At 50.2% G+C, this 24,430-nt stretch overlaps 1 protein-coding gene across 10 annotated transcripts in view; it reads left to right on the top strand.

Annotated features, from left to right (window-relative positions):
• Positions 1-24,430, top strand: part of KDM2B (lysine demethylase 2B) — a 120,025-nt gene that overhangs the window by 89,860 nt on the left and 5,735 nt on the right. For 8 of the 10 annotated variants that reach the window (XM_046639705.1, XM_046639707.1, XM_046639710.1 and 5 more), the window contains 10 exons: positions 9,313-9,537; positions 14,469-14,612; positions 15,791-15,877; positions 16,040-16,309; positions 16,524-16,637; positions 17,297-17,335; positions 17,479-18,158; positions 19,144-19,307; positions 19,396-19,557; positions 20,271-20,489. In XM_046639705.1, coding sequence (XP_046495661.1) covers positions 9,313-9,537; positions 14,469-14,612; positions 15,791-15,877; positions 16,040-16,309; positions 16,524-16,637; positions 17,297-17,335; positions 17,479-18,158; positions 19,144-19,307; positions 19,396-19,557; positions 20,271-20,489 — 2,104 coding nt within the window. The remainder of the gene's footprint in view (positions 1-9,312; positions 9,538-14,468; positions 14,613-15,790; positions 15,878-16,039; positions 16,310-16,523; positions 16,638-17,296; positions 17,336-17,478; positions 18,159-19,143; positions 19,308-19,395; positions 19,558-20,270; positions 20,490-24,430) is intronic. The other 2 variants (XM_046639706.1, XM_046639708.1) reach the window with 1 other exon arrangement.

The raw sequence follows: 24,430 nt of genomic DNA on the forward strand, positions 1-24,430 counted from the left end.
TTCCGTCGGCGAAGTTGCACCGGGACCCCTGGCGTCTGGGCCGGAGGGCGCCCGGGGCCCGTGGGCCCGACGGCCCGAGCTTTTGTCTGGGCGCCGCGCGCCCGCCGTGGGCAGACGGAGACAGGAAGGGGTGCGAGCGGCGGCCGGCGCGGGGAATCCGGAACCCGGGCGAGTCCGCTCCGCGCGGCGGCGGGAGGAAGCCGTGACCCCAGATGGCAGCGTGTGGCCGCGGTCGGATTTAGAAGGGAAAGCAAGCTCTCCTGGGACCGGGGGGAGAGATGCGTGTATAAAACAAAGCCCTGGGTGTGTTTACGGCACGAATTTGCTCCGGGAAGCTTCGTGTCTAGGAAGCGGGGGAAGAAAGTTGAGGTTTTACGAAGTATAATCGGCACGGTATTTGCACCAGGACGCGGGCTGGATGGAGTCGCCCGGGGAATTAAGCGGTGGACGGGCTGAGTTATGCTGTGGGCATGGGGCTGGCGAGTGAGATGCTTGCTTCCAGTCCGGGGCGCGTCTCCTAGGTGCAATAGGGAGGCTGGGGAACGTGCAGGCCGAGCTGTGGACGCGTCTGTCTCCCGCCCCTAGGTGGGATTGAGGAAGCGCCACCTCTGCCGCACTGAAGTCGGAGCTGACGTTTTATTCCGTGGTTTCATTTGACAAAGTTAAGTTGTGTTGTCTTCTCAGTTTTGCTGGACGTTTCTCAGCCACGTAGACCTTGTGAGGTGTTCCTGAATCTCATGGTTTTAGGGCTTGGATTCAGCCAGAGACAACCCAGGCGGTTTGGGCTCGGAACTTCTCTCGAGTCAGTAGCACCTTCGGTGAGTGGCTCTCAATTACTGCTGCTTAGTTCACACTTCAAGTCTTGGTTTGGAATTTTCGGTTCATTTCGGTCTGTCTGATCCCTGCCAGCAGTTTACCATTTCTGTGGCATCTGGTCCTTAATGAGACTCTTGTGTTCAGCGTTGACTGTGCTTTGGTATTCCAGGATTGAGGTTCCTGTTACCTGTTTTGTTTTGTTTTGTTAATTTGGCCACACCCTATGGCCTGTGGTAGATACAATCTTTGACACTGCAGGAGACAGCACCTCGGGTGTCTCTGGGCTTAAAACCATGCTTTCAGGTCCTGCCACTCCTGAGACACTTCCATCAGGAGAGGACCTGTACTCCCTGTAGCCAGATTTTCTTTCCTCCTCCTCTGGTCAGTCGGCCAGTCGTGGCACTTCGGGAGTTGTTAACAACCAACGTTCTCGAGGTTGCGATATTCACTTTACAACGACTTTTTCCACTCAGGTGCACTGAAGGAGATAACATCTAAGCCAGATCCGTGGGCAGCAGGTTTTTCCTACAGTCCCAACAGAGAAGACAGTTGTCAGCGAAAGTAACCTGCTCTTAGGGACACTCCAGGCTGTGGCTCACTGCTGCCAGCCTCCCCCCACCCTTTCCTCACCGGTTTTCTCAGCCCTGGGATTTCTTGGGCCGGAGGAGAGTGGCTTTCTCTAAGGACCTTGAAGGCATTTGTTTCTTCCACATGAGAGCCAAAGTCTTTGGAGTCTTCAGATTGCAGGCTCTAGAACCCAGTCTTCTCTAAATAAGTCTCCTTCTGGGAGGGCTCAGGAGGTCTGACTCCTGCGGCCTCCACCCCACCCTGTCGGAATGGGTTTGACAGCAGAGGAGCAGCCCTTTTGGAGGGAGGACAGGTGGAAGTCCTGGAGTGCGGGCAGGCAGGTATACTCGCCCACCTGCTGCACGAAAAGGCCCGCGGCAGCCGCTGGGAAGTCACTGTTGCCCAGCCCCTCACTCCCACCCCTCATCAGAATTTTCCTGCTCCACCTTAAAAGTCTGTGCTCTTCTCCCATCCCCACTCGAGGCTGGTGTCCAGTCCTGGGCAGCATTGGGCTTCCTTCGGCCTGTTCTTCTGGGCTGGCCTGTCTGCCCCATACCTTTCCACAGCAGCCAGGGTTTCCCCTGCTCCCGACGTTGCAGCCTGTGGGACTGGAGCAAGGGGGTGACGGTGGGTAGGAGGAGACCCCTTGCACGCCGTCTGCCAATGCCCACCCTTAGCTGGGACTTCTCCTATGGACTTCATTTGCTTCTCCAGTGCAGAATGTGTCAGAAAATTCTTCAGCTCTGCTTTTGAGTTTGTGGAGATGCCCCTTAAAGAAGGGCTGTTAGGTGAGAAGAATTCTTGTTCCATCTTGTTTGTTTGTTTTGAGGAAGATTAGCCCTGAGCTAACATCTGCCGCCAATCCTCCTCTTTTTGCTGAGGAAGACTGGCCCTGAGCTAACATCTGTGCCCATCTTCCTCTGCTTTATATGTGGGACACCTACCACAGCATGGCGTGCCAAGCGGTGTCATGTCCACACCCGGGATCTGAACCGGTGAACCCTGGGCTGCTGAAGCAGAATGTGCGAACTTAACTGCTATGCCACCAGGCGACCCCTATCTTGTTTCTTTTAACCCCTGAAGTGAAAATACATTTATTTCTTTTTTCCTATAAAAATGATTGTTGCTTATTTAAAATAATAAAAATAGTAATATTTAGGAAATTATGAAGAAGAAAATCTTTTGGAAATTTATGCAGCCCTAACCACTGTGTTACTCATTATAGCTTCTTACACAGTGAAATTTTAAGATGGTTCCCTGAACCTTCCAGAAATTATATGCAAAAGTTTTGTGATTTTATGCCTGTGCATTTTTCTGGGGAAAAAGGTCCTTAGCCTTCCTCAGATTCTCCAGAGGTCTTCCCACCCACTGGGTTTCTGTGTGTTTTTATTCCCTTGCTCTTTACCGTCACTATATAAACAAACGGAAGCCCTCCCTGGATTCTACAGGTGTGTGCTAAGGGGCCCGTGATGCTGCTAAAATCCAGCTTTTCTTTGGCTGTCCATTATGCCGGAAGATTTGGAAACAGACATAATACTGAAATAAATCTATGGTATGCAGTAGGATGCAACATTAGCATGACAAGGAATTCCATGCTGTTTGGGGGGCCATAGCTACCCCTTGGGCTAAGTGTCACTGTGCTGCTGTTACGGTAATTTGGTGGGAAACATTGAACTATCTTGATAGTAAAAACACACAGCCGCGTTCTACTGTTTTTCTCACTGACTCCTCTTGACAGTTGAAACTCCAGCCTGCTCCCTTCTTGAAACTCTTCCTTGGCTCGAGATGCCACAACCTCCTGCTGCTCTTCCTGCCTTTCTGGCAGTGGCTCTTCAGGTTGCTCATTCTTGCCTGGCCCTCAAATGTTTTTAGTCCTGAAGGCGCTGTCCAGGGCCCTCTTTCCCCTCTCCCTGTTCTCCCTGGGCAACCTCGCGGATTTAACTAGTTTAACGCTGTGGCGCTGATTCCCTGTTGTGTATCTCAGCTCCCGTCCCTCCTGCCTGCTCCGCCTTCCTTGGATGTGCCCTGGGTCCCTCAGTTGCCACGTGTCTATGGTGGAGTCGCTGTTCTCTGCCCTCTCCTAAGTCCCTTGTTCTGTTGGTCAAGCCAGAAGCTTCTGAGTCTCTTAGGACTCTTCCTGCCTGTGTACCCCATGTTAGTCAACCTCTTGGGTTGTTGAAACCCAGGGCTGCTTCTGAAACAGCCTGAATCATCTCCTCGTCTGCGGCCTCTGCTTCTGCCTTCATAATCTTGAGCCTGGACTACTGAAGTATTTTCAACTCATCTCCCTGCCTTTCATCTTGCCCGTTGCCCTAAAAATATTCACTCTCCACACGGTTGCCGGAATACAATCATGTTGCTCCTGCATGTGAAGTCCTTGAACTACTCTTAGGGCCACCATTTCCCTAATGTGGTGTATGGGGCTCTACAGAATTGGGCTTCTGCCACCTCAGGGCTGTATTCCAGCAGCCATATCAAGCTATTCCTTGAATGTGTCGTGTAGTTTCACATCTGTATCTTACTCTTCCTTCTGCTTAAAATATCCACTCCCTAACCCCACCCCTACCCTTGGCCTGCAGAGTCCCATTCTCCCTCTAAGACTCACCTGAGTCACCACCTCCTGTGTCTGTGACACTTTTCCTAACCTCCCTTCCCAGTGAGATGCATTTCTTCTGGGTCAGCATGTCAGGGTTCAGGCTTTAGAGCCGCCGCCTGGGGTCATATCTCAGCTTCTTGTTTACTGACAGTATGACACTGGGCAGCTAACTGTGCTGTGCCTCAGTTTCCTCCTTTCTAAATGGAGATAATAATAAGTCGTACCTCACAGATTATTGATAAAGGTATTGAAGAGAGTGGTTACTTCAATAAATATTATCATCATCACATTGCATTGCATTTATGTGGTTACATGTCTTTCTCCCCCCAGACTAGTGCCTTTGAGCATAGGGAACACAGACAACAGAGGTGTAGTCCCTGCACCTAGCATTGAATCTGGTACATAATTCACAGCCAGAAAACACTGGGGTGGGTATGTGGGTGAGAGAGTTAATGAATGAGTCTCCAGTGTGGATCATATACTTGATTGGCTAGTGGTAATGAGCATCTTTTCATGTGCTTATTGCCCACTTGTATATCTTTTTTGGAGAAGTATTTGTTTAAATCCTTTACCCATTCTAAAATTGGGAATACTTGTCTTTTTATTGTTGAGTTGTTAGAGTTCTTTATATATTCTGGATACTAGACGCTTACCAGATGTATGATTTGTAAATATTTTCTCCCATTCTGTGGTCGTTTACACTTGGTAGTGCCCTTTTAAGCACAAAAAGTTTTAATTTTGAAGTCCAGCTTATCTTTTTTTCTTTTATAGTCTGTGTTTTTGGTGTCAAATCCCAGAAACCATTGCCTGATCCAAGGTCATGATAACTCTTATGTTTTCTTCTAAGAGTTTCATAGTTTTAGCTCTTACATTTAGGTCTTTGATCCATTTTTGAGTTAATTTTTGTTTATACTGTGAGGTAGAGGTCCAACTTCATTCTTTTGCATGTGGCTATCCATTTGTCCCCACACCATTTGCTGAAAAGACTGTTCATTCCTTCACTGAATTGTGTTGACCCTTGTCAAAAATCAGTTGATCATAAATATTGTGAGGGTTTATTTCTGAACTATCAATTCTATTCCATTGATCTATTTGTCTGTCCTTATGCCAGGACCACACTGTCTTGTTTATTTCAGCTTTGTTGTAAGTTTTGAAAAATCAGGAGGTGTGAGTGCTCCCACTTTGTTCTTCATTTTCAAGATTATTTTGGCTATTCCAGGTCCCTTGCATTTTCACTTGAATTTTAGGATCAGCTTGTCAGTTTCTGCAAAAAAGCCAGCTGGGATTTCAGTAGCGATTGCAGTGAATCTGTATAGATCACTTTGGGGAGTATTGCCATCTTAACGATATTAAGTCTTTTCAATTCATGAACATGGGATGTCTTTCCAGTAATTTAGGTTTATCCAAGTATTTTAGAGATGAGGGATTGAAGAGTTTCTGCCCATGAATATTCTGGAGAGGAGGATCTGATAGGAGGTACTCAGTATTTGTGGAATGAATGAATGAGAGAACTACCTTAATAGTATTTCTTGTAAGCATATTACTTATGAGTTGCTGATGGAAAAAGGATGTTGGAATACTAAGATTTGGGTGTGTGGGCATATGAACTCTAGCTTTTCCTAACCAGATAGAGCTGAGGATATGGATCCGGGACTGAGAAATCAACAGGTGGCCTGCAGTTCTAAGCAGAAGTTGGATGCCCTCACTGCCTTTTGCTGAGAACATTTCATGCTGAAATTAACTAAGAGGCGTTCTTGGTTACTTAAACAAATAGAGGCAAGGGTAGGATAGAGTAAAATCTAGTATTGGTTTGTAAACTTTTAGATGTCACCCAAAAGAGATTAGGACAGAATTTTCTTGCCAAATTGAGAGGCTTGTTCACCTTCCCTAGTAGAGACTCTCTGATGTCTTTCTTACCTGTTGATTTTCTCAGCGGTCTTTATTAGGATCCTGCATTTCAGGTGTTGCTCAGTTGACTCCTGACAAGCCAGCTTGTGCCCACTTCTACAAATGCTGGCTCGTGAAGCTGCAGGCGGTGGCAGCTTTCCTAGCTGGATTTGGCAGCTGGCTGGAGAGGGCCTGAATCAAGGTCTTCGGAAACAGCAGCTCCTTACACCTCTTCTTTTGAGGCGCTGTCTGTCATTTGCTCTGTCATTTTTCCAGGATGTCTTAGCTGCCATTGAGATCCAGGCAGATTTCTTTTTTTCCATAGGTTGGGAGTGCGTTTTGGAAAGCACAGGGACGTGGGCTTGTTCCACAGTCACATACAAGCTTTGTGACCCTGGCTGGATCGGCCCACCGTTTTTACTTCTGAGAGACACTATCCTCATGGCCAACAAGTCCAGAGGTGCCCAGTGGCTGTTTATACCTGACGTTCCTGAGGGGGAGGGAAGAGCTGTGTTTGGACTCCTGGAATTTTCTTTTCAGTCTTTCACCAAAGAAGCTAGTCCTTGGAGTCTCCTGCTCCAGGGTCAGAGTGTGAGCCCTTTGCCTCTGCTTTTGTCCTTGGAGGCTGGACCGTGCGCTGCTCTCTCTTTACCTGACTCGAGGCTTTGAAGCGCCAGCCTTGTTGCCCATGTTTCAGGGGTTTGCGGAGTGAATCGGTAATAGGACATGTGGTCTTTATCAGAAAGTCTTCGGGCTGTGAAGAGAGGCAGAAACCTTCCTGATTTCCATTTGTCTGGAAGTAGGTGTGCTTCTCTGCCCCTCCTGTTGGCACCCGTCACACAGGGTGTCGAGGCCCTGGCTGTGAACCATCCCAGGGTGTGGGGTCAGTTCTGTGGACTCTCAGGGACTCTTGCCCTCCTTGTCCGCACATCACTGTGGTTCACAGTGTTCAGAATGCCCTTTGGGGGTGTGCACATCCTCTGCCGCCTTCTTGACCTTGGGCCAGTCATTCAACCTCTGGCTCCACTTTCCTCATCTGAAAAGTGATGTCTCTCTTAGGGTTATTACTGGGATAATAGGTAATTTCATGTAAAATGATGAGTACAACAGCAGGCACTCAGCGAATAGCCACCTTCACTGCTGTCACCGTCCTCGTTGTTGTTGCCTCCACCCGGCTCTCCTTGCTGCTCTTTGGTCAGCTGCTGAGTTTTCAAGTCCAGCGGTCCCTTATGTGCCATTCTCAAATCCAAAGGCTCTGAAAACTGTTCTCTTTTTTTTTCATTACTCATCTGGCAGCAAGACCTGGCCTGAACTGACGTACATGATGTGTGGGCCGATTTATCACGCTTAAGGTGTTATTGCTGCATGACAAGGGGCACCCCAGACCTCACTGTTGTATAAGGACTGGTATGAGGAGGCCTGTGAGACCCTTCACTGCTTGAAGGAAGAATAACTGGTGTTGGAGCAGCCCCTTCCCCCAGGCAGCTGGTTGGTGTGTAGGCCTGCCCACGGGGCCCTCCCTGGTGACAAGGCCGTGGGCTGGCCTGCCCCAGAGGTGAGGGTGGGCATGACTGAGTGAGTCTGGAGTGGCTTTGTGGGAGCGATGGGGTCAGGGCAGGGGGAGGTGAGGACAGATGGACCAGTGAAGCCGGCTCTCGCGTCTCCCTCTCCTCCTTGGAGGGCAGAGCAAGTTGAGCGGGATAAAGGTCCAGGGCAGCCCAGCTTCCTGAGGTGGGCACCTCAGCCGCCAGAGACTTTGCAGTTTCCTTGAATGCTGCAGGCTGTCGGGAAAATAAATCTGAGGGAAGGATCCACTTAGGGGTCAGTTTCAAAAGGTGTGTGTGGGACAGGGTCTGTGAGATTTTTCCGCAGGGCCCACTGCACTGCAGAAGAAAATGGATGACGATGAGGCTTTATTCACGGGAAAAGGTGGACTGTTTTTCTTCCTGATGTGGTTATAAGTTTCTCGGCAGCCCCTGTGGTGTTGCCCTCCTGGCAGGAGGGCCCTCCTCACTGTTACGGTACATAGTAACCACATGTCTGGGCCCAGGAGCTAACAAGAGGATTGGGATTTTGTTTAGGGATCTGAGTCTGACAAGCAACTAAAATTAAAAGGCTGGACCTAGACTGAAGGTTGTTGAACTGGCTGAGAAGGGCTTTAAGCGTTAGATGCCAATTAGCTCAGATAGTTTTGAGGGGAGTAGTGTGTCTCCCTGACAGATGAACAAACCATTTCTCAGCAGACTCGTGCTGCTCATAAAGGTGCTTCAGACAAGACACACTCGACCATCCTGGTCCTTCCCACTTCAGATCCCCGGTGCATGTGGGACCCCGGCAGCATCCTCAACAGCTGGCCCAGGAGCTCCACCACAGATCCTTGTTTGCAAGAGGCTCTGGAGCTGGTGGCCAGGATGTAAGAACCTCAGGGCAGGACCTGTTGTTGGCATCCTCTGTTTGGCATTTAGCATCACTTTCTGTTCACCTGCCTATCTCTGTTTTCCTTTGAGTCACAAAGAAAGAAGCTTTTGGATCCCATTTAGAGAAGGTTTCAGAAGTCAAGTTTCCTTAAGGTTACTGTCTCATCTCTTGGGGTTTGTTTGGTTTATTGAACACATGCTATGTGCCAGCCGCCTTGTTGAGAGGCAGTGGTGATAAGACACCCTTGATAACTGCCTTCCTGAGCTCCCTGTTAAAGGGAAGAGCCACGGGAGAACTGACAGTTGTGATAAGTGCTGTGATGGGGGCCCACAAGAGGCACCCCTAACCCAGTGCACGGTGGTCAGGGAGGGCTGCCGGAAGAAAGCAGTGTGTCAACTGGGTCCTCTCCAGGGAAGCACAGGTAGCAGAGCCTGGCCTGAGGTGTGGGGGCCACGGAGGGGTCTTGAGCCAGAGCATGCTGCCATCAGGAGCAGAGGTGCCTCTGTGTCGGTTTCCTGGGCTGCCATAATGAAGTACCACAAACTGGCTGGCTTAAAACAGCAGAAACGTGTTCTCTCGTAGTTCTGGAGGCCACCAGTCTGAAATCAAGGCATCATCGGGGCCCTGCATCCTCTGAAGTCTCTAGGGAAGGAGTCTGCCTTGCCTCTTCCAGCTTCTGGTGTTTGCTAACTTCCTTGGCATTTCTTGGCTTGTAGAATGCATCACTCCAGTCTCATGGCCATCCTCTCCCTGTGTCTTCACATTCCATCCCTCTGTGCCTGTGTCCAAATTTCCCCCTTTCATAAGAACTCCAGTCATATTGGATTAGGGCCTACCCCTAATGACCTTATTTTAATTTGGTTACTTCTATAAAGACCCTATTTCCAAATGGGGTCACATTCTGAAGTACTGGGGTTAGGACTTCAACATATCTTTTTGAGGGGCACAGTTCAACCCCTAACACCCTCTCCTGGGGTATGGCCAGCCCTGCAGCCTCCCATTTCACCGTCCTGTGTGTTCTCCTGCAGAACCGGGCGGTAGGTCGGCCCAAGGGGAAGCTGGGCCCGGCCTCCGCGGTGAAGTTGGCCGCCAACCGGACGACGGCGGGAGCTCGCCGGCGCCGGACGCGATGCCGCAAGTGCGAGGCCTGCCTGCGGACGGAGTGTGGAGAGTGCCACTTCTGCAAGGACATGAAGAAGTTCGGGGGCCCCGGGCGGATGAAGCAGAGCTGCATTATGCGGCAGTGCATCGCGGTGAGTGCAGCGGAGGGGCACCCCTTCCTGAGAAGGGTGCCGCATGCGGCAGGGTCCCACGCTTCTACACCCCCGGGAGTGGAGGTGGCAGCCCTTCCTTCCTCCCAGACCCTGGCCCTCCCCTGAATCCAGACCCCGCCTTCCTCTGCACCAGGCTGGTTTGTTCATCTGCTTGTTGGTCTGCCCAGAAAGGGGGCTCGGACTCGTACTGTTTTCATATTCCACGTTGCACGTCCTGGGGCAGTCCTGCCATGTGCTCAGGCTCCTTTTTCTTGATAGTCTGATGGTCTTAGAACTCCTTCCTTCCCTAGATGACCGAGTACTTTGAAGTCTCTGCCATTAAAGATGTTAGGGCAGCTTGTCCTGTCTGTGACCCCGTTGCCAACATTTATGGTCCAGTTCACGACGGTTCTAGGCCCTCCCTTCCTTCCTGTCCTGCCTTCAAAGTCAGAGGTCTGGGTGGAAGGTCAGTAGCCCTCCTGAGGGGACTGCCCCAGATAAGGAGGACTGATTTATGGAGCCCAGGAGCTGGGCTCGTGGAGAGGCTGGCCAACCCCTGCAGACAGCCTTATATCTGGCTTTGCCCCAGGACCGGCAGTGGATGCAGACGGGCGACTTGGCATGGTCCCGGCATCTGCCTGTGCTTCCCCCTGCACACACCCACCCACTCTGCCTTCCCTAAGGCACTGCTCACAGGAGCCCCAGGGTCCTCCCTGTGGGAATAGTGATCTCCGTTCTCCCATGGGAAAGTAGCCACTGCAGGAGGGACAGACCCTTGACCCGGGATGAGCTTCCCCGCAGGCCCAGCCTGGTGTTGGGTGAGACTCTCCCTGGCCGCTGCTGCCCCTCCAAGCCCAGGGGCACCTTCCGCCTCTCCCTCCACGCAGACACTGCTGGTGTTTTTGTTTTTCCTTTTTTTTTCTAATTGTGGTCAGAAACACGTAACATAGAATTTACCGTCGTAGCCGTTTTTAAGTGTGCAGTATGGTAGTACTACCTATATGCTCGTTGTCGTGCAAACCGATCTCTAGAACTTCTTCATCTTGCCAAGTGGAAACTCTATATCCAGTGAACAGCAGCTCCTCTTCCCCTCCCCCCAGCCCCTGTCAGCACCTTTCTACTGCACTCTCTGTTTCTAAGTGTGACTCTTTTAGATGCCTTATATGAGTGGAATCATGCAGTATTTCTCCTTCTGTGACTGGCTTATTTCACTTAGCATGATGTTCTCAAGGTTCATCCATGTTGTAGCAGGTGACAGGATTTCCTTCTTTTTAAGGGCTGAATAATATTCCATTGTATGTAAAATACTGCATTTTCTTTATCAGTTCATCTGTTAACGGACATTTAAGTTGCTTCCACCTCTTGACTATTGTGAATAATGCTGCAGTGAACATGAGTGTGCCCAATATCTCTTTGAGACACCGTTTTGAATTCTTTTGTGTTTATACTCAGGAGTTGGATTGCTGGATCACATGGTAGTTCTCTTTTTAATTGTTTGAGGAACCTTCATACTATTTTCCACAGAGGATGCTCCATTTTACATTCCCACCCACGGTGCACAAGGATTCCAGTTTCTCCACACCCTTGCTAACACTTGTTATTTTCTGTTTTTTGATATTGGCCATCCGAATGGGTGTGAAGTGATAGCTCCTTATGATTTTGATTTACATCTGGCTGACATTAATGATGTTCAACATCTTTTCATATGTTTGTTGGCCATTTGTATGTCTTCCTTGGAGAAATGTCTCTTGACATCATTTGCCCATTTCTTAATTGGGTTGTTTGCATTTTTGTTGTTGAGCTGTAGGAGTTCTTCATATGTTCTGGATAATTAACCCCTTATCAGATATATGGCCTGTACATATTTTCTCCCATTCTGTAGGTTGCCTTTTTACTCTGTTTCCTTTACTGTGCAGAAGTTTGTGAGTTTCACTGCTTGTGTTTTTAGTTGTTACTTGTACCCCAGGTCATTTGAATAGATTTCAGGGAATTTGAAAGCCCCCTTGAAATTAAATACAGAGTTTTCTCTGTGCGCATGTGTTGATGTGCATTTTTCTGGAGCGAGGGTCTGGGTGACCCATTGCATTTTGTCAGGATTTAAGAGAGGTCGTCTATAGGGACTGTTGATTTTGAGAACAGTGTCACCTAAAACGTGGCATTTTTCAGTAACCCAGAACTGTCTCCTCTTTAGCTTTATGTTCTCTTCCAGCCCCTCTATCTTCCCTAGTGTCTCAGGCCCAGTTATCGGAAACCTGTCTCTGCTGTCCCCTGTTCTTTGCATCTCTGGTGCCTAGGCCGGTGCCTGGCACAGTGAGTGTTGGTCGAAGGGAACCTCACTTTCGTATGTCTCCTCTCTCCAACTTGACATGGCTTCTGGACCTGATGGCAAATGCAGACTTGGCCTGACCCTTGGTTCCTTACTCCTCTGCTGGCCTTTCCACTTTGTTAGGGCACTTCCTGCCACATTTTATCCACCTGACACATGCAGGCCCACCTCTATTCCTTTTCCAGGCCCTTACCTCTTGATGTGCTGGGGTCTCCCTCTTCTCATAACCAGCCTTCCCTCTGCCCCTCTCCAAGAGGCTTCCTTCCCAGACTTTATCCCTTCCCACTGTCCAGCGCCATCTGCCTGCTAGCCGAGACCTCGGTTTCCCCTGCAGTAGCTTCACCTCTGCTTCTGCCTCTCCTCACCTGTTTCAGTCAGTCTCCGACCCCTGCCCACCCACCACTCCCCATCACAGACCGTCTTCTGGCCTCTGGGTGTTCCCCACCCAGCACCCCCAGCTTCAGTCTCCCCGTGCTCCCCTGCCCCAGGTGGCCTGGCCCATCCTCAAGGAGTGTATGGCCTAGGCCATCAGTTCTAAACTGTGATCTCAGTACCGTCTTAAAAATCAGGAGGACCTCAAAGAGCTTTTGTCTATGTTGGTTATTTTTATTTATTTATTTTTTAAAGATTTTATTTTTCTTTTTTCTCCCAATGCCCCCTGGTACATAGTTGTGTATTTCTAGCTGTGGCATGTGGGATGCCACCTCAGCATGGCCTGATGAGCGGGGCTCTGTCCACGCCCAGGATTCGAACTGGTGAAACCCTGGGCTGCTGAAGCAGAGCGTGCAAACTTAACCACTCGGCCATGGGGCCGGCCCCTGTGTGGGTTATTTATTAATATTACTGTATTCAAAATTAAAACTGAGAAATTTAAAAAATATTTTTAATGCATTTAAAAATAACAGGAAACCCACTACATGTTAGCATAAGTAACAGTTTTATGAGAAATAACTACATCCTCCAAAACAAAAATGATTAATAGGAAGAATGGCATTGTTGATGTTTTTGTAAATCTCTTATCTGGTTCATTCGAAAAGACTTAGATTTTCGTAGCTGCTTCTCTTATTCTCTTGTGGTATGTTGTTTAGGAGGAACTATATGAGGAAAATCTGGCCTCACACAGATAGATAGATGGAAAAGGGAGGAGTATTTTAATAGGCTCTTCAGATATCCGTGGGTATTTTTCTCTGATACTCCACCAGAACTCAACAGGTGGCAGTTTCTTAAAGGTTAGTTGCAATGTGGAATCTGAAACTGTATCAACGGACTTTGCATCCTGTTACATTAAAACCCATTAGTCTTTCTTGCCCCTGGAATAGCTCATTGGCTCCTCTGTGATGTTGTAACATCATGCATTCATCATTTGGAAAATACTGGCTCATGAGTTATACAGATTTTCCAAATATTGGCACATAGCGTTATACAATGTAAAAAAAAAACAACCACCATGTTTGTTAATACCTCCACCAATCTCGTCAGAAAAGTCTTTCAGTATTCCTTGGAAGCTGTCCAGTTTGTGATGGCTAATGTAAGTTTTCCAAAATTCTGATTTTTGTTTGAAAGTTCAAATTTTGTTATTTGTAACAAATACCATAAATTATTTTTCTGGAACTGACAAGCTCACTTGTTTTGTCTTTGAGAAAATATGCAAATACCCATAAGTTTTTTTTCTTTAATCAGTCATTCTTTCAAATAAAATGATGTTCTATGGAGAAAGTGGCCAATTCAGCTCACTACTTGGTCACGTGAGCGCTTTCCATTTAGATAACCATCGTCCTGTGGTATATAGCAGAAGTACTTTATACATACTTCCTATTTTGTCACACAGAGTATTAAAAGGACATGTACTCAAGGGTCAGAGTTTTAATAAAATTAATAATTTTTACTGCTTCATCAAAGATATTCTTAAATGAAGCTGGTAATCTTTTTAATAAGTGTGTGGCCAGTGACTGCCAGTGTGCTGTGGAGCCCCTGCCCTGACGTGTGCCAGCGGTTTCACCCACCAGACCAAATGTTAACACAAAGAAAAAGGCAAATGAAGTCTCAGAATTATTCTGAAAATAGATTTAACCTCCCAGACCTCCCCTGTAAAGATCTTGGGGACCCCGGAGCCCACAGTCTATGCTTTGATACCCGCTGGTGAGATGCAGCCTCAGCCCCACACTGGTCTGGGCTCAGCTCACGCCCCACCTCCTTCGGGTCTTTCCTCAAATATGAAGTCCCCATCTTCTACATTTCAAATTAGCCCCCCTTCCACCCCTCACCTCTGACCCTGGCCCTCTTTGCTTTGTTTTTCTCCATATCCCTTTTCACTGTCTAATACGTTGTATTGTTCTTCATTTTGTCTGCCTCCACTAAAATGTAAGCTCACGATGGCAGAGGTTTGTATCTATCTTATGCATTGCTATATTTCCAGCACTTAGACTAGTACTTGGCACACAGAGATAGTAGCCTGAGAAGTATATGAATGAATGAAGGGCAGTGCCTGGGTTGGTTCTTTGCCGTCTCCTGGAAGGCTGGAGGAGAGCAGCTCATTGCCTTTGACCCATTCCCCACGGAGCTCCTGGCCCCTGCTGACTTATCTTTGCTCTTCCCTGCTCCCCAGCCAGTGCTGCCCCACACCGCCGTGTGCCTAGTATGTGGCGAGGCAGGGAAGGAGGACACGGTGGAAGAGGAAGAAGGCAAGTTTAACCTCATGCTCATGGAGTGTTCCATCTGCAATGAAATCATCCACCCTGGATGCCTTAAGGTGAGTGGCCCCTAAGGGATCTGGCTGTGCTGCCTGACATCCCTACCCATGGCCTCTGATGGTATTGATGCTGGGGGGAGATTGGTGGCTGCGCTTGGATTCCTTCCCTGGAGGACCCCCTAGTCTGGAGTATTCTGTGTGTCAGATGATGAGCCAAGGGCAAGAAAAGTCTGGAGTAGCTCAGACCTTCCACCTGTGTCTTTGAGGGAATGAACACACCTCCCCCCCCCTCCCAAAATTGCAGAACCACAGAGAGTTCCCAGAAGGAGAGACTGGGTGGTTGGGCTCTTCACTGGATTCCTGGCTCGGGGCTCCTGGGAAAACAAGGCCTGGGCCAAGGGAGGGCAGGTCCTGTAGCAACAGGTAGTTGCATTCCTGTTCTTGTGTGTGCCCAAGGCAGGGCTGCCTTCTCTTTGGGACTGCCATGCTGTGCCTGCCTGTCTTAGACAGCAGGTTCCACCTTTGAAAGGAAAAAACTGCTCTGGCCTGGCACATACCTTCTGTCCCCAGGGAATGTCATCATACCTGCCGCATCCCTGTCAGCCCAGGTGTCAGCCTGTGTGCATCTGTGAGAGATCAGGGTGGGCCCCGCCCCACACCGTGCTTCAGCTCTGCAGTATCCCCTTCGCTCTGTGGGGTGGTGGGGGTTTGTTCTGATGCTCACTCCTCTACACACACACCTCCCACTCTGAAGGGAGTGCTATGATTTTTCCCTGGCTTTGGAAGTCAGACTTTCATGTCTTAATCGCCTGGTGACTTCTCTCTCTCCCAGGTCAGAAGTTCCAAGAGGGCAGGGGCAAGCACACCTTACTTGCTCACACCTTGCACCCAGTTCAGTGCAGTTTATTGGGTCCTTTCTGGGTGCCAGGCCCTGAGCTAATTGCTTTGCCTAGGTCATCACGTTGAATTCTGGCAGAACTCCAGTGAGATAGGCAGACTCCATTCCACGGACAAGGGCACGGGTCCACGGGGATGGAACGACTTGCCCAGGATCACTGAGCTAGAAAATCAGGATTTGAACCCTGGCCTGAATTCAGAGCCACCTGTCTTAACCACTCTTGTTTTCTTTTGGCCAAAGATGGCATGGAAATGGCATTTGGGAGGGGGTGTTGATGTTCCTGGCAGAGGTGACCTCTTCCGCCCCCTCCCTGCTTGCTGACTGGCGCGTGTCCCTGCAGATTAAGGAGTCAGAGGGCGTGGTCAACGATGAGCTTCCAAACTGCTGGGAGTGTCCAAAGTGTAACCATGCCGGCAAGACCGGGAAAGTGAGTGCCGCGCTCCAAGTCCCAGGGGTCAGCCCGGGAGGGGCGGACCTTGGCCTTGCCAGACCCAGCCTGTCCTGGCATTGTCGGCTGGTGGGGTGCTGCGGGCTCGGGGAAAGGGCAAGTCCAAAGATATACAGTTTGTTTTTCCCTTCTCTCTTTTTGGCCTACAAGCAAAAGCGTGGCCCTGGCTTTAAGTATGCCTCAAACCTGCCCGGCTCCCTGCTCAAGGAGCAGAAGATGAACCGGGACAACAAGGAAGGACAGGAGCCTGCCAAGCGGAGGAGTGAGTGTGAGGAGGCGCCCCGGCGCAGGTCAGACGAGCACCCCAAGAAGGTGCCCCCTGACGGTATCCTGCGCCGAAAGTCAGACGACGTGCACCTGCGGAGGAAACGGAAATACGAGAAGCCCCAAGAGCTGAGTGGCCGCAAGCGAGTACGGACTGGGAGGGGCTGATGGTGAGGGGAGGCCTGGCTGGTCCTGGGTATGCCCCGGCAGGGGCAGGGGCAGGGGCGGGGGCGGGGGCGGGACGGGCAGCAGGGAGAACTCTGGCCTCTGGCTGCCCTGAGCATGTCACCTAAGTCCTGAGAGCTCGGCCCAAAGGAAAGGAGGGAAAACCAGCGAGTCACTCCTCTTCCCACCCCTTTAGGCCTCGACGCTTCAAACGTCCCCCGGTTCCTCCTCTCACCTCTCGCCGAGGCCCCCTCTAGGCAGCAGCCTCAGCCCTTGGTGGAGATCCAGTCTCACTTACTTCCAGCAGCAGGTGCTCCCACGTCGCCCCGCCCTCCGGAGGCCCCGGGGACTTGCGAGTCCCAGGCGCCCCCCCACCCCCGCCCCACTGGTCCTCCAACCCGTTGCCGCAGCCGCCGGGAGGCACCTCTTCACTGGAGCTTCCCAGGCCTCAGTCCCAGATCGCTTGCTCGTGATTCTGGCGTGGGGCCTGGGAAGCTGAAGCTGCCGCGGGGAAGCCCTTTGGATCTGGGGAACCTCGGAGGATCCCGGCGGCCCCGCTCCGCCCACCGGCCCTTCCAGCATCAGCCACGAGGTGGCGCCCGGTTATCTTTTCCCAGCTCTAGCCATTAAGGCTGGGCTGGGAATCCCGCAGGCCCTGCCTCCAGGACTAGCTCCCAGGGCCAAGTCTGACCTGAATGGGCGACTGCATATGTCTGGGTCTGACCAAGGGGGAGGTCAGTTGGGTGGGAACAATTCCATCACTCTCCTCCATTTCCAGCTTTCTCCTTAAAACCAGCAGGCAAGGCCTACCCGTCTCTCAGTCAAAGCGGAGGAGATGGGATTTGTGGGGAAGGTGACCCTCCAGCCCCTACACTAGAGACTGTGGATTCATGGTGGGGTTGGGTGTAGAGGGGACCAAATCTCACCAACCCTGGGAGCAAGCTCTGCATCCTTTCTTTCCTGTGACAGCTAAAACCTGGCAAAGAAGATAAGCTTTTCAGGAAAAAGGTACTGGCTTCCCCTCCCCACTTTTCCCCTCTTCTCACCCCAGGCTTGGGAATGGGTCAGGGAGAGGGTGGGGAGGCCTAGGTGGGAACAGCGCTGAGCCTAGGGGCTCACCTGCCCTTGTCACCCCACCCCCCCACCCCCAGCGGCGGTCCTGGAAGAACGCAGAGGACCGGATGGCTCTAGCCAACAAGCCTCTCCGGCGCTTCAAGCAGGAACCAGAGGATGATCTGCCGGAGGCACCCCCCAAGACCAGGGAGAGCGACCACTCCCGCTCCAGCTCCCCCACAGCCGGGCCCAGCACGGAGGGGGCAGAGGGCCCAGAGGAGAAAAAGAAGGTGAAGATACGCCGGAAACGGCGACTCCCCAACAAAGAGCTGAGCAAGGAGCTGAGCAAGGAGCTCAACCAAGAAATCCAGAAGACGGAGAATAGCCTGGCCAACGAGAACCACCAGCCCATCAAGTCGGAGCCCGAGAGTGAGAATGAGGAGCCCAAGCGGCCCCTGGGCCTCTGTGAGCGCCCTCACCGCTTCAGCAAGGGGCTCAACGGCACGCCCCGGGAGCTGCGGCACCAGCTGGGGCCTGGCCTGCGCAGCCCACCCCGAGTCATCTCCCGGCCCCCTCCCTCCGTGTCCCCGCCCAAGTGCATCCAGATGGAGCGACATGTGATCCGGCCCCCCCCCATCAGCCCCCCACCTGACTCACTGCCCCTGGATGATGGGGCGGCCCACGTCATGCACAGGGAGGTGTGGATGGCCGTCTTCAGCTACCTCAGCCACCAAGACCTGTGTGTCTGCATGCGGGTCTGCAGGACCTGGAACCGCTGGTGAGGGGCGCTGCTTGAGCTCAGACAGGGAGGTACTTAGGGACCAGCCCTGTGTCAGGCTCTGGGCTAAGGCTTAGGCTAGACCGGGGGTGGCATGTGTCCCCACCTGAGTCACTCATGATGCTTTCTTTTTAAGTCCAGTCCAGCTTTAATTATCTTCCTCAAAGAGTTCCAGGTGGCTCCAGCAATCCAGTCAGTCTGGTCTTATCAGAAGAGGGGAACCCTATTTGCTTTCCTGATTTAGCTCCTTGGAAGGTGAACTAAGGACCGGGTGGAGTCCTTATCCTTAAGGAATTAGCCAAGGTTAAGAGCAAGAGTGCCAGTTTCTGGTGTCACTCCCAGCTTTGATATCTCCCAGCGCTCCGGCCTCAGCCGAGTTACTTACCCTCATCCGTGAACAGCCACGATGCCTGCCTCAAAGGGTGGTTTTGACATACATCGTGTAGAGGGCATAGTAATCTGTCGGTGGTGCGGTCAAATCATTTGCACTTCCTAGCACCCTTGTGGACCGCAGAGCTGAGCCCTGTCTGGTTTTTTTGCGCCATCCTCTCACCTTCCAGTGCCAGACAATGCTCCGCTGCTATTCATAGGGTTTTCCTGGCCAATTTTTTCAGAAGTGGCTGGCCAGGTCCTTCTTCCTAGTCTGTGTGTTCTGGAAGTTCTGCTGAAACCTCTCCACTGTGGATGACCCTGCTGGTATTTGAAATAGCAGTGGCTTAGCTTTCAGCGTCAGCAACATGAAGCTCCCAGTAACTGCTTAATGGAGAGCGAGTGCCTGCACCTTCCACAGGGACCTTATGGCAATCAGAGCAGAGGTGCCCAGGTGCAGGCAAGACAAGAGCTAAACAGAGAAGGGTCCAGAGGGTGGAGTTAAGGAGCCTCCCCCTGAGCTTGGTACGTCAGAGAGTTACCACAGGCATGCAGGAGGCTCCCTAAGTGAGCTTCCAGCTCTGACAATGCCCCCTCTGCTGGGCCTGGCCCACAGGTGCTGTGATAAGCGGTTATGGACCCGCATCGACCTGAACCACTGCAAGTCCATCACGCCCCTGATGCTGAGTGGCATCATTCGGCGACAGCCTGTCTCCCTGGACCTCAGCTGGACCAATATCTCCAAGAAACAGCTGAGCTGGCTCATCAACCGGTTACCTGGTGAGCACTGGGCCAGGGACCCCAAATGTGCAGTAGCGGGGGCTCGGGTGCATTACCTGACCTGCTGCTCCCTTCTTTATCCCTCCAGGGCTCCGAGACTTGGTGCTGTCGGGTTGCTCGTGGATCGCAGTCTCAGCCCTCTGTAGCTCCAGTTGTCCCTTGCTTCGGACCCTGGATGTCCAGTGGGTCGAAGGACTAAAGGATGCCCAGATGCGGGATCTCCTGTCCCCACCCACGGATAACAGGCCAGGTGAGAGGCCAGGCCTGGGGTGTGCCCAAGGGGGTCACATGGAGGTGGTGGGACCCAGCTGTGCTGTTGTATCTGGTTTTCAACTCAAACCCCATCTGGTGCACATCCTCAAGCTTTCTCTGACCTCAGCTCTTCTCTAGAGGGTGCAGAGATGAGCCCAGCTGTTGTGTTCTCAGTCAGTTTCAGGCACAGAGGTGATCTGAGAGAGGGCAGAGGCTCCTTTGCACACCCGAGATGCCACCCTGGAGGCTCTGTGTGCATCTAACTACTCTTAATTTGTCCTTCACTGGCCTCAAGCCTTCACTAACGTTGGGATCAGTGTGGTTGGACAGGGGCTTACAGGAGGACAGAGCCTTCCTAGGTTGGGTTGGGGTGGTTGTTGCTCTTCGCCAGTAGCTTAAATAAGGAAACCGTGGTGATCCAGAGATGCTGTGCTGTCTCTGCTCTGGTTGGCCAAGTACTGCTGGTTGGAATGTGGGCTCTCTGTTTCTAGATCTTCTGATTTATCAAGAATCTAGAAGTGTAAAATTTGATGTGGAATCTTGTGATTTTTAAATGTTGGAAGTAATTCTGATTTTTTGGGGGAAATACTCATGGCTAAATGAAACCCAAGTGTTACATCTGGCTGGTAGGCTTTTTAGAGTTTCATGTCAATGTGATCAGAACTCTCTAGTCAGGTTGACATGTTGCTCCTCTCCTGCCTGCCCCCTCAGGTCAGATGGACAATCGGAGCAAGCTCCGGAACATCGTGGAGCTGCGTCTAGCAGGTCTGGACATCACGGACGCCTCCTTGCGGCTCATCATACGCCACATGCCCCTGCTCTCCAAGCTCCACCTTAGTTACTGTAACCATGTTACCGACCAGTCCATCAACTTGCTCACTGCTGTGGGCACCACCACCCGAGACTCCTTAACCGAAATCAACTTGTCAGGTCAGTTGGAGCACCCATCTGCCCAGCACCGTTGGACAGGCTGGGAATTTCACATTCATTGGAGGTCACAGTGTTAGATGCTAGGACGTACCGGTGAACAATACAGACACACAGCCTAATCTAGAGGGGAAACATACATTAAATAAATATTGGGTTTGTAATAATTGCTACCAAAAAATAGTGCTGGTATCATTGAGAGCATATAGCAGTGGTTCCTGACCCAAAATACAGGCTAGGGAAGCTTCAGGCGGTGTGGACGGGCCTGCACCTGGCAACGGGGTGTGGGAGAGTGGTGGGCAGTGAGGGAAGGCCAGGCTGAGCAGGCTTCAGCTGATGGAGCAAGCAGCTTGGTTTCTGCCATTGTTGTTGGTTCCGTGTACTCCTCCTAACCCTGCTATCAAGGGGCCTGTTCTTGGGGAGAAGACGACCCCAAAACTAGGTGCCCTTATGGTTATGTGTCTGTTACGTAGTGACAGTGAGGGAGTCCTCTCTCCCTCCGCTTGCTGATGAGGCTGGAGTCGGTTCTTAAGGACTTGGGGGCATGACCGTCACTGAGGTGGACAGAGGCAGTGCTGCCCACGCTCAGCCCATCTAACCTGGTTTTGGTCTGATAGCTTAGGATGGTTGGATTGGGCATATAAGATTTGGACAAAACCAAAGAAAAAAATGTTTCCCCCCCCCCCAGAAATTACCAAGTAATAAAGGACACCCTTCCGTCATTTAAACTAGCTTTTGACACAGTCCAGTCTGATGTTCTGCTTCATCAGGATTCACATGCTGTCTCGTTGTATGCCTCTCTTTGCATCCCACGGTCATGCCTGATAGATAAACGCCTTCCTGTTAACCATGCCGCAGTCAGGCGGGAGTGGGGAGGTTTGAGTGCTATGAGATAATTCTGCACTAGGTGCCTAGGAAGCCATCCCTCCTTCTCAGGGAGTTTTGATGCTGGGGGTTGTCCCACCCCATGGAGGCAGAAAACAGAGAGCCATGCAGAAGTGAGGTTTCACCAGGATCCCAGCCCAAGGCTCAGCTCATGGTCTTGAATTGATGCTGGGGCTGCCCTGCAGAGAAGGGCTTGGGTGGCATCTTGTTCTAAATGCTTGGTATTATATGAACTCTTTTTACTTGTTCTAATTTAGTTATTATCTATGTGAGGCAGAGATCCCAATATATACTCCCCTTCCCTGCAGTGCAATCCATGATGTCTATGTGTGTTTGTGTAACTCATCTTTTGCATTTTGTTTTCCACCACAATTCATTCATTCAGGTCTTCTTTTCGTCTCAGTACCTATAGATCTCTACATTCTTGTTAAGACTGTGAAGTGGATGGAGGCAAATCTCTAAGCCCAGTCTCATCTAGATTCATTTCTTTTGAAAGTGTTTTCCCCTCCCATCGGTATAACTAGTTGGGTTAATGATAAAATGAGTTTGTGCCACAAAATGGTCGACAGTTGACAGTTTCAGGATCCTTGAATTGGTTGGAGGATCTGGTCTAGTGACAGTGTGAAGTCGCGCTTGTCTAGCCTAGTTATCCAGGTTGCATTTCATTGTCGGAATATGTACTGGGTGCCCAAGGCAGCTCTTTGCCTGTCTCTCCCCACCCCCGGAGGCCCCCACCTTCAACTCTTGAGTTCTTCCAGCGTTTTCTTGCACATTTTCCAATTGTGAGCCTACATTGCTATTTCTTGATTTTTTTTTTTTTTTTTTGCATTCAGACATTCCGTATTTATTAACTTCCTACGTGGAACACAAGGATGACTATTCTTACATCCTCTTACTCTCCTCTTTTTTTTCCCTCCATCTTTCCAATTTGTGGTTACGTCACTATTATTTACCTTATTATGGCCATGTAAGTATTGTCCATTGTTGAGCCAAATAGTATATCATGAGTAAGTTTCCTTTCTTGCAAAGTTTTTTTGTTTTTCCTAGAGTCAATAATTGTCTCATTTTTGTTTGCTTAGTCTCTAAGCAGATTTTACAACAGACTTGAATACTATTCTTTCCCCAAACAAAATCATTAGATCCCAACCAGTTTTTGTAGAGCCCTCCCTTCTGGACTTCTTTTCCTCCCCTTCTGTTTTCTCCTTCTGGGCTCCTGCCTGTGTTTGAACTGGCTGTCTCTGCCTGCTGTATGGCTGCCATCCTGGGACTTTCTCCCACCGTCCTGGGAATTTCATTGGTCTGTGTCTTGTGTAGGGTCCCCTCTTTCCTTGATCTCATATCTTCTTTCTTGGATCTCTGATCTGCTGGAGGACATCTTCTGTTTCTTGTATGTCCAAAAATGGTTTTATTATACCCTCACATTGAGTTGATAGCTTAGCTGGATATAGAATCCTAGTGTGGGAACCATAATGTTTCAGAAAGTGGGAGGCATTGCTCCTCTTTCTTCTGCCTGGCAGAGTCAAAGTCCAAAACCATTTCATTCTTCGTCCTTCAGTGAATCTGTTTTCTCTTTGTCTCTGGTTTCCTGTAGTTTTTGATGATGAGCCTTGGTTTGAATGTATATTCACCCATACCACATGCATATGAGCCTTTTCACTCTTTCAGTCTGGAAACGTATGTCCTGCAGTTCTGGGAAATTCTGTTTCTCTTTCTCTACTAGTCCTCTGATACCTTTTTTTCCTCCTGTTTTTCACCTTTGTGTCTTTTTGTTCTATTTTCTGGAAGTTTTCCTCCACTTGATCACACAATTCATATATGGTCACACACCACATAATAACGTTTCAGTCAACAATGGACTGCATATACGGCAGTGGTCCCATGAGATTATGCCATATAGCCTAGCTGTGTAGTAGGCTGTACTGTCTAGGTTTGCGTATGATGTTTGCACGACAATGAAATTGCCTAAGGACACATTTCTCAGAACATATCCCTGTTGTTAAGTGACGCCTGACTGTAGTCAGTTTTTCATTTCTGCTGTCATGTTAGGTTGAACCAAATGCAGCTGCTATTTATGTAATTCAAAAACAGTCAAATACTGGCAGTTTCATATGGTTCAACCTATATTTCTAATTTTACAGCTGTGTTCTGTTCTCTGAACTTTTGTAGAGTGGCCTGTTCTTGTTTCTTGGATCAAGATATTGTCCATCCTGAGGATATTGATAGTTTTATTTTATTCTCCTTGCATAGACTGTTTGCTTCAAATGTAGTTAGTGGCCCTCATAAGAGGCCTCCTCAGATTTAGTGGACTGAGTGTCAGTGCGCGGTTTTCCACTCTAGGGTGATTGGAGGCTCTGGGCACACACTGGAGCTGGTCTGCTGTAGACGTCACTTGTCATGTGGTCGGCGTGGCTCATTCCTTTGGGGAAACCCAGATGTGAGATCTTGCCGTCTTTCCTCTTAAGCTGGTCAGGGTTGTCAGAAGGACTCTCCTTGACCTCCCAGCTGAAGAGTGCATGCCAGGCTGCCCGTGTTCTAGGGCTTGGCAGAGGAAAGAGGCTGCGGGGGGGGGGGGGGGTCTCGAAAGTCAGCAGGTAAGTTTCCCTGTAGCCCCCGTTTTTCAGTGGGTGCCCCTACCTTCCACAGTGCCTGATGGCGTCTGGTCCAGAGACTTTTTCTCTTACCCATCAGAGTCTAAAACTCCTCTCCAGCTGGGGAGGGAGTCTGGCTGTCTCATCGCTCCTTAAACAGATTTTCAACCAGTCCTGTCTCTAACCCCATCTTTAGCCCCACTTCCAATGTCCCCATTGCTTCTAGTGCTTGAACCTTTGGGGTGTTTTGTAGACTAACTGCTTCTCTGCTTTCCCTTCAGCCAGTTTAGGGTTAAGCTTTCTCAAGTTTGCTAAATTGTTACCTCCTCTCCACCTTCCAAGATTAAAAAAAAAAGTTTTTATTGTGGCAAAATACACATAAAATTGCCCATTTTAACAATTTCTAAGGGTACAGTTCAATAGCATTAAGTTCATTCACGTTGTTGTGCAACTACCACCACCGTGCACCTC

Source organism: Equus quagga, chromosome 15 (assembly GCF_021613505.1).
Source record: "Equus quagga isolate Etosha38 chromosome 15, UCLA_HA_Equagga_1.0, whole genome shotgun sequence".
In the NCBI taxonomy this organism is placed as follows: domain Eukaryota; kingdom Metazoa; phylum Chordata; class Mammalia; order Perissodactyla; family Equidae; genus Equus; species Equus quagga.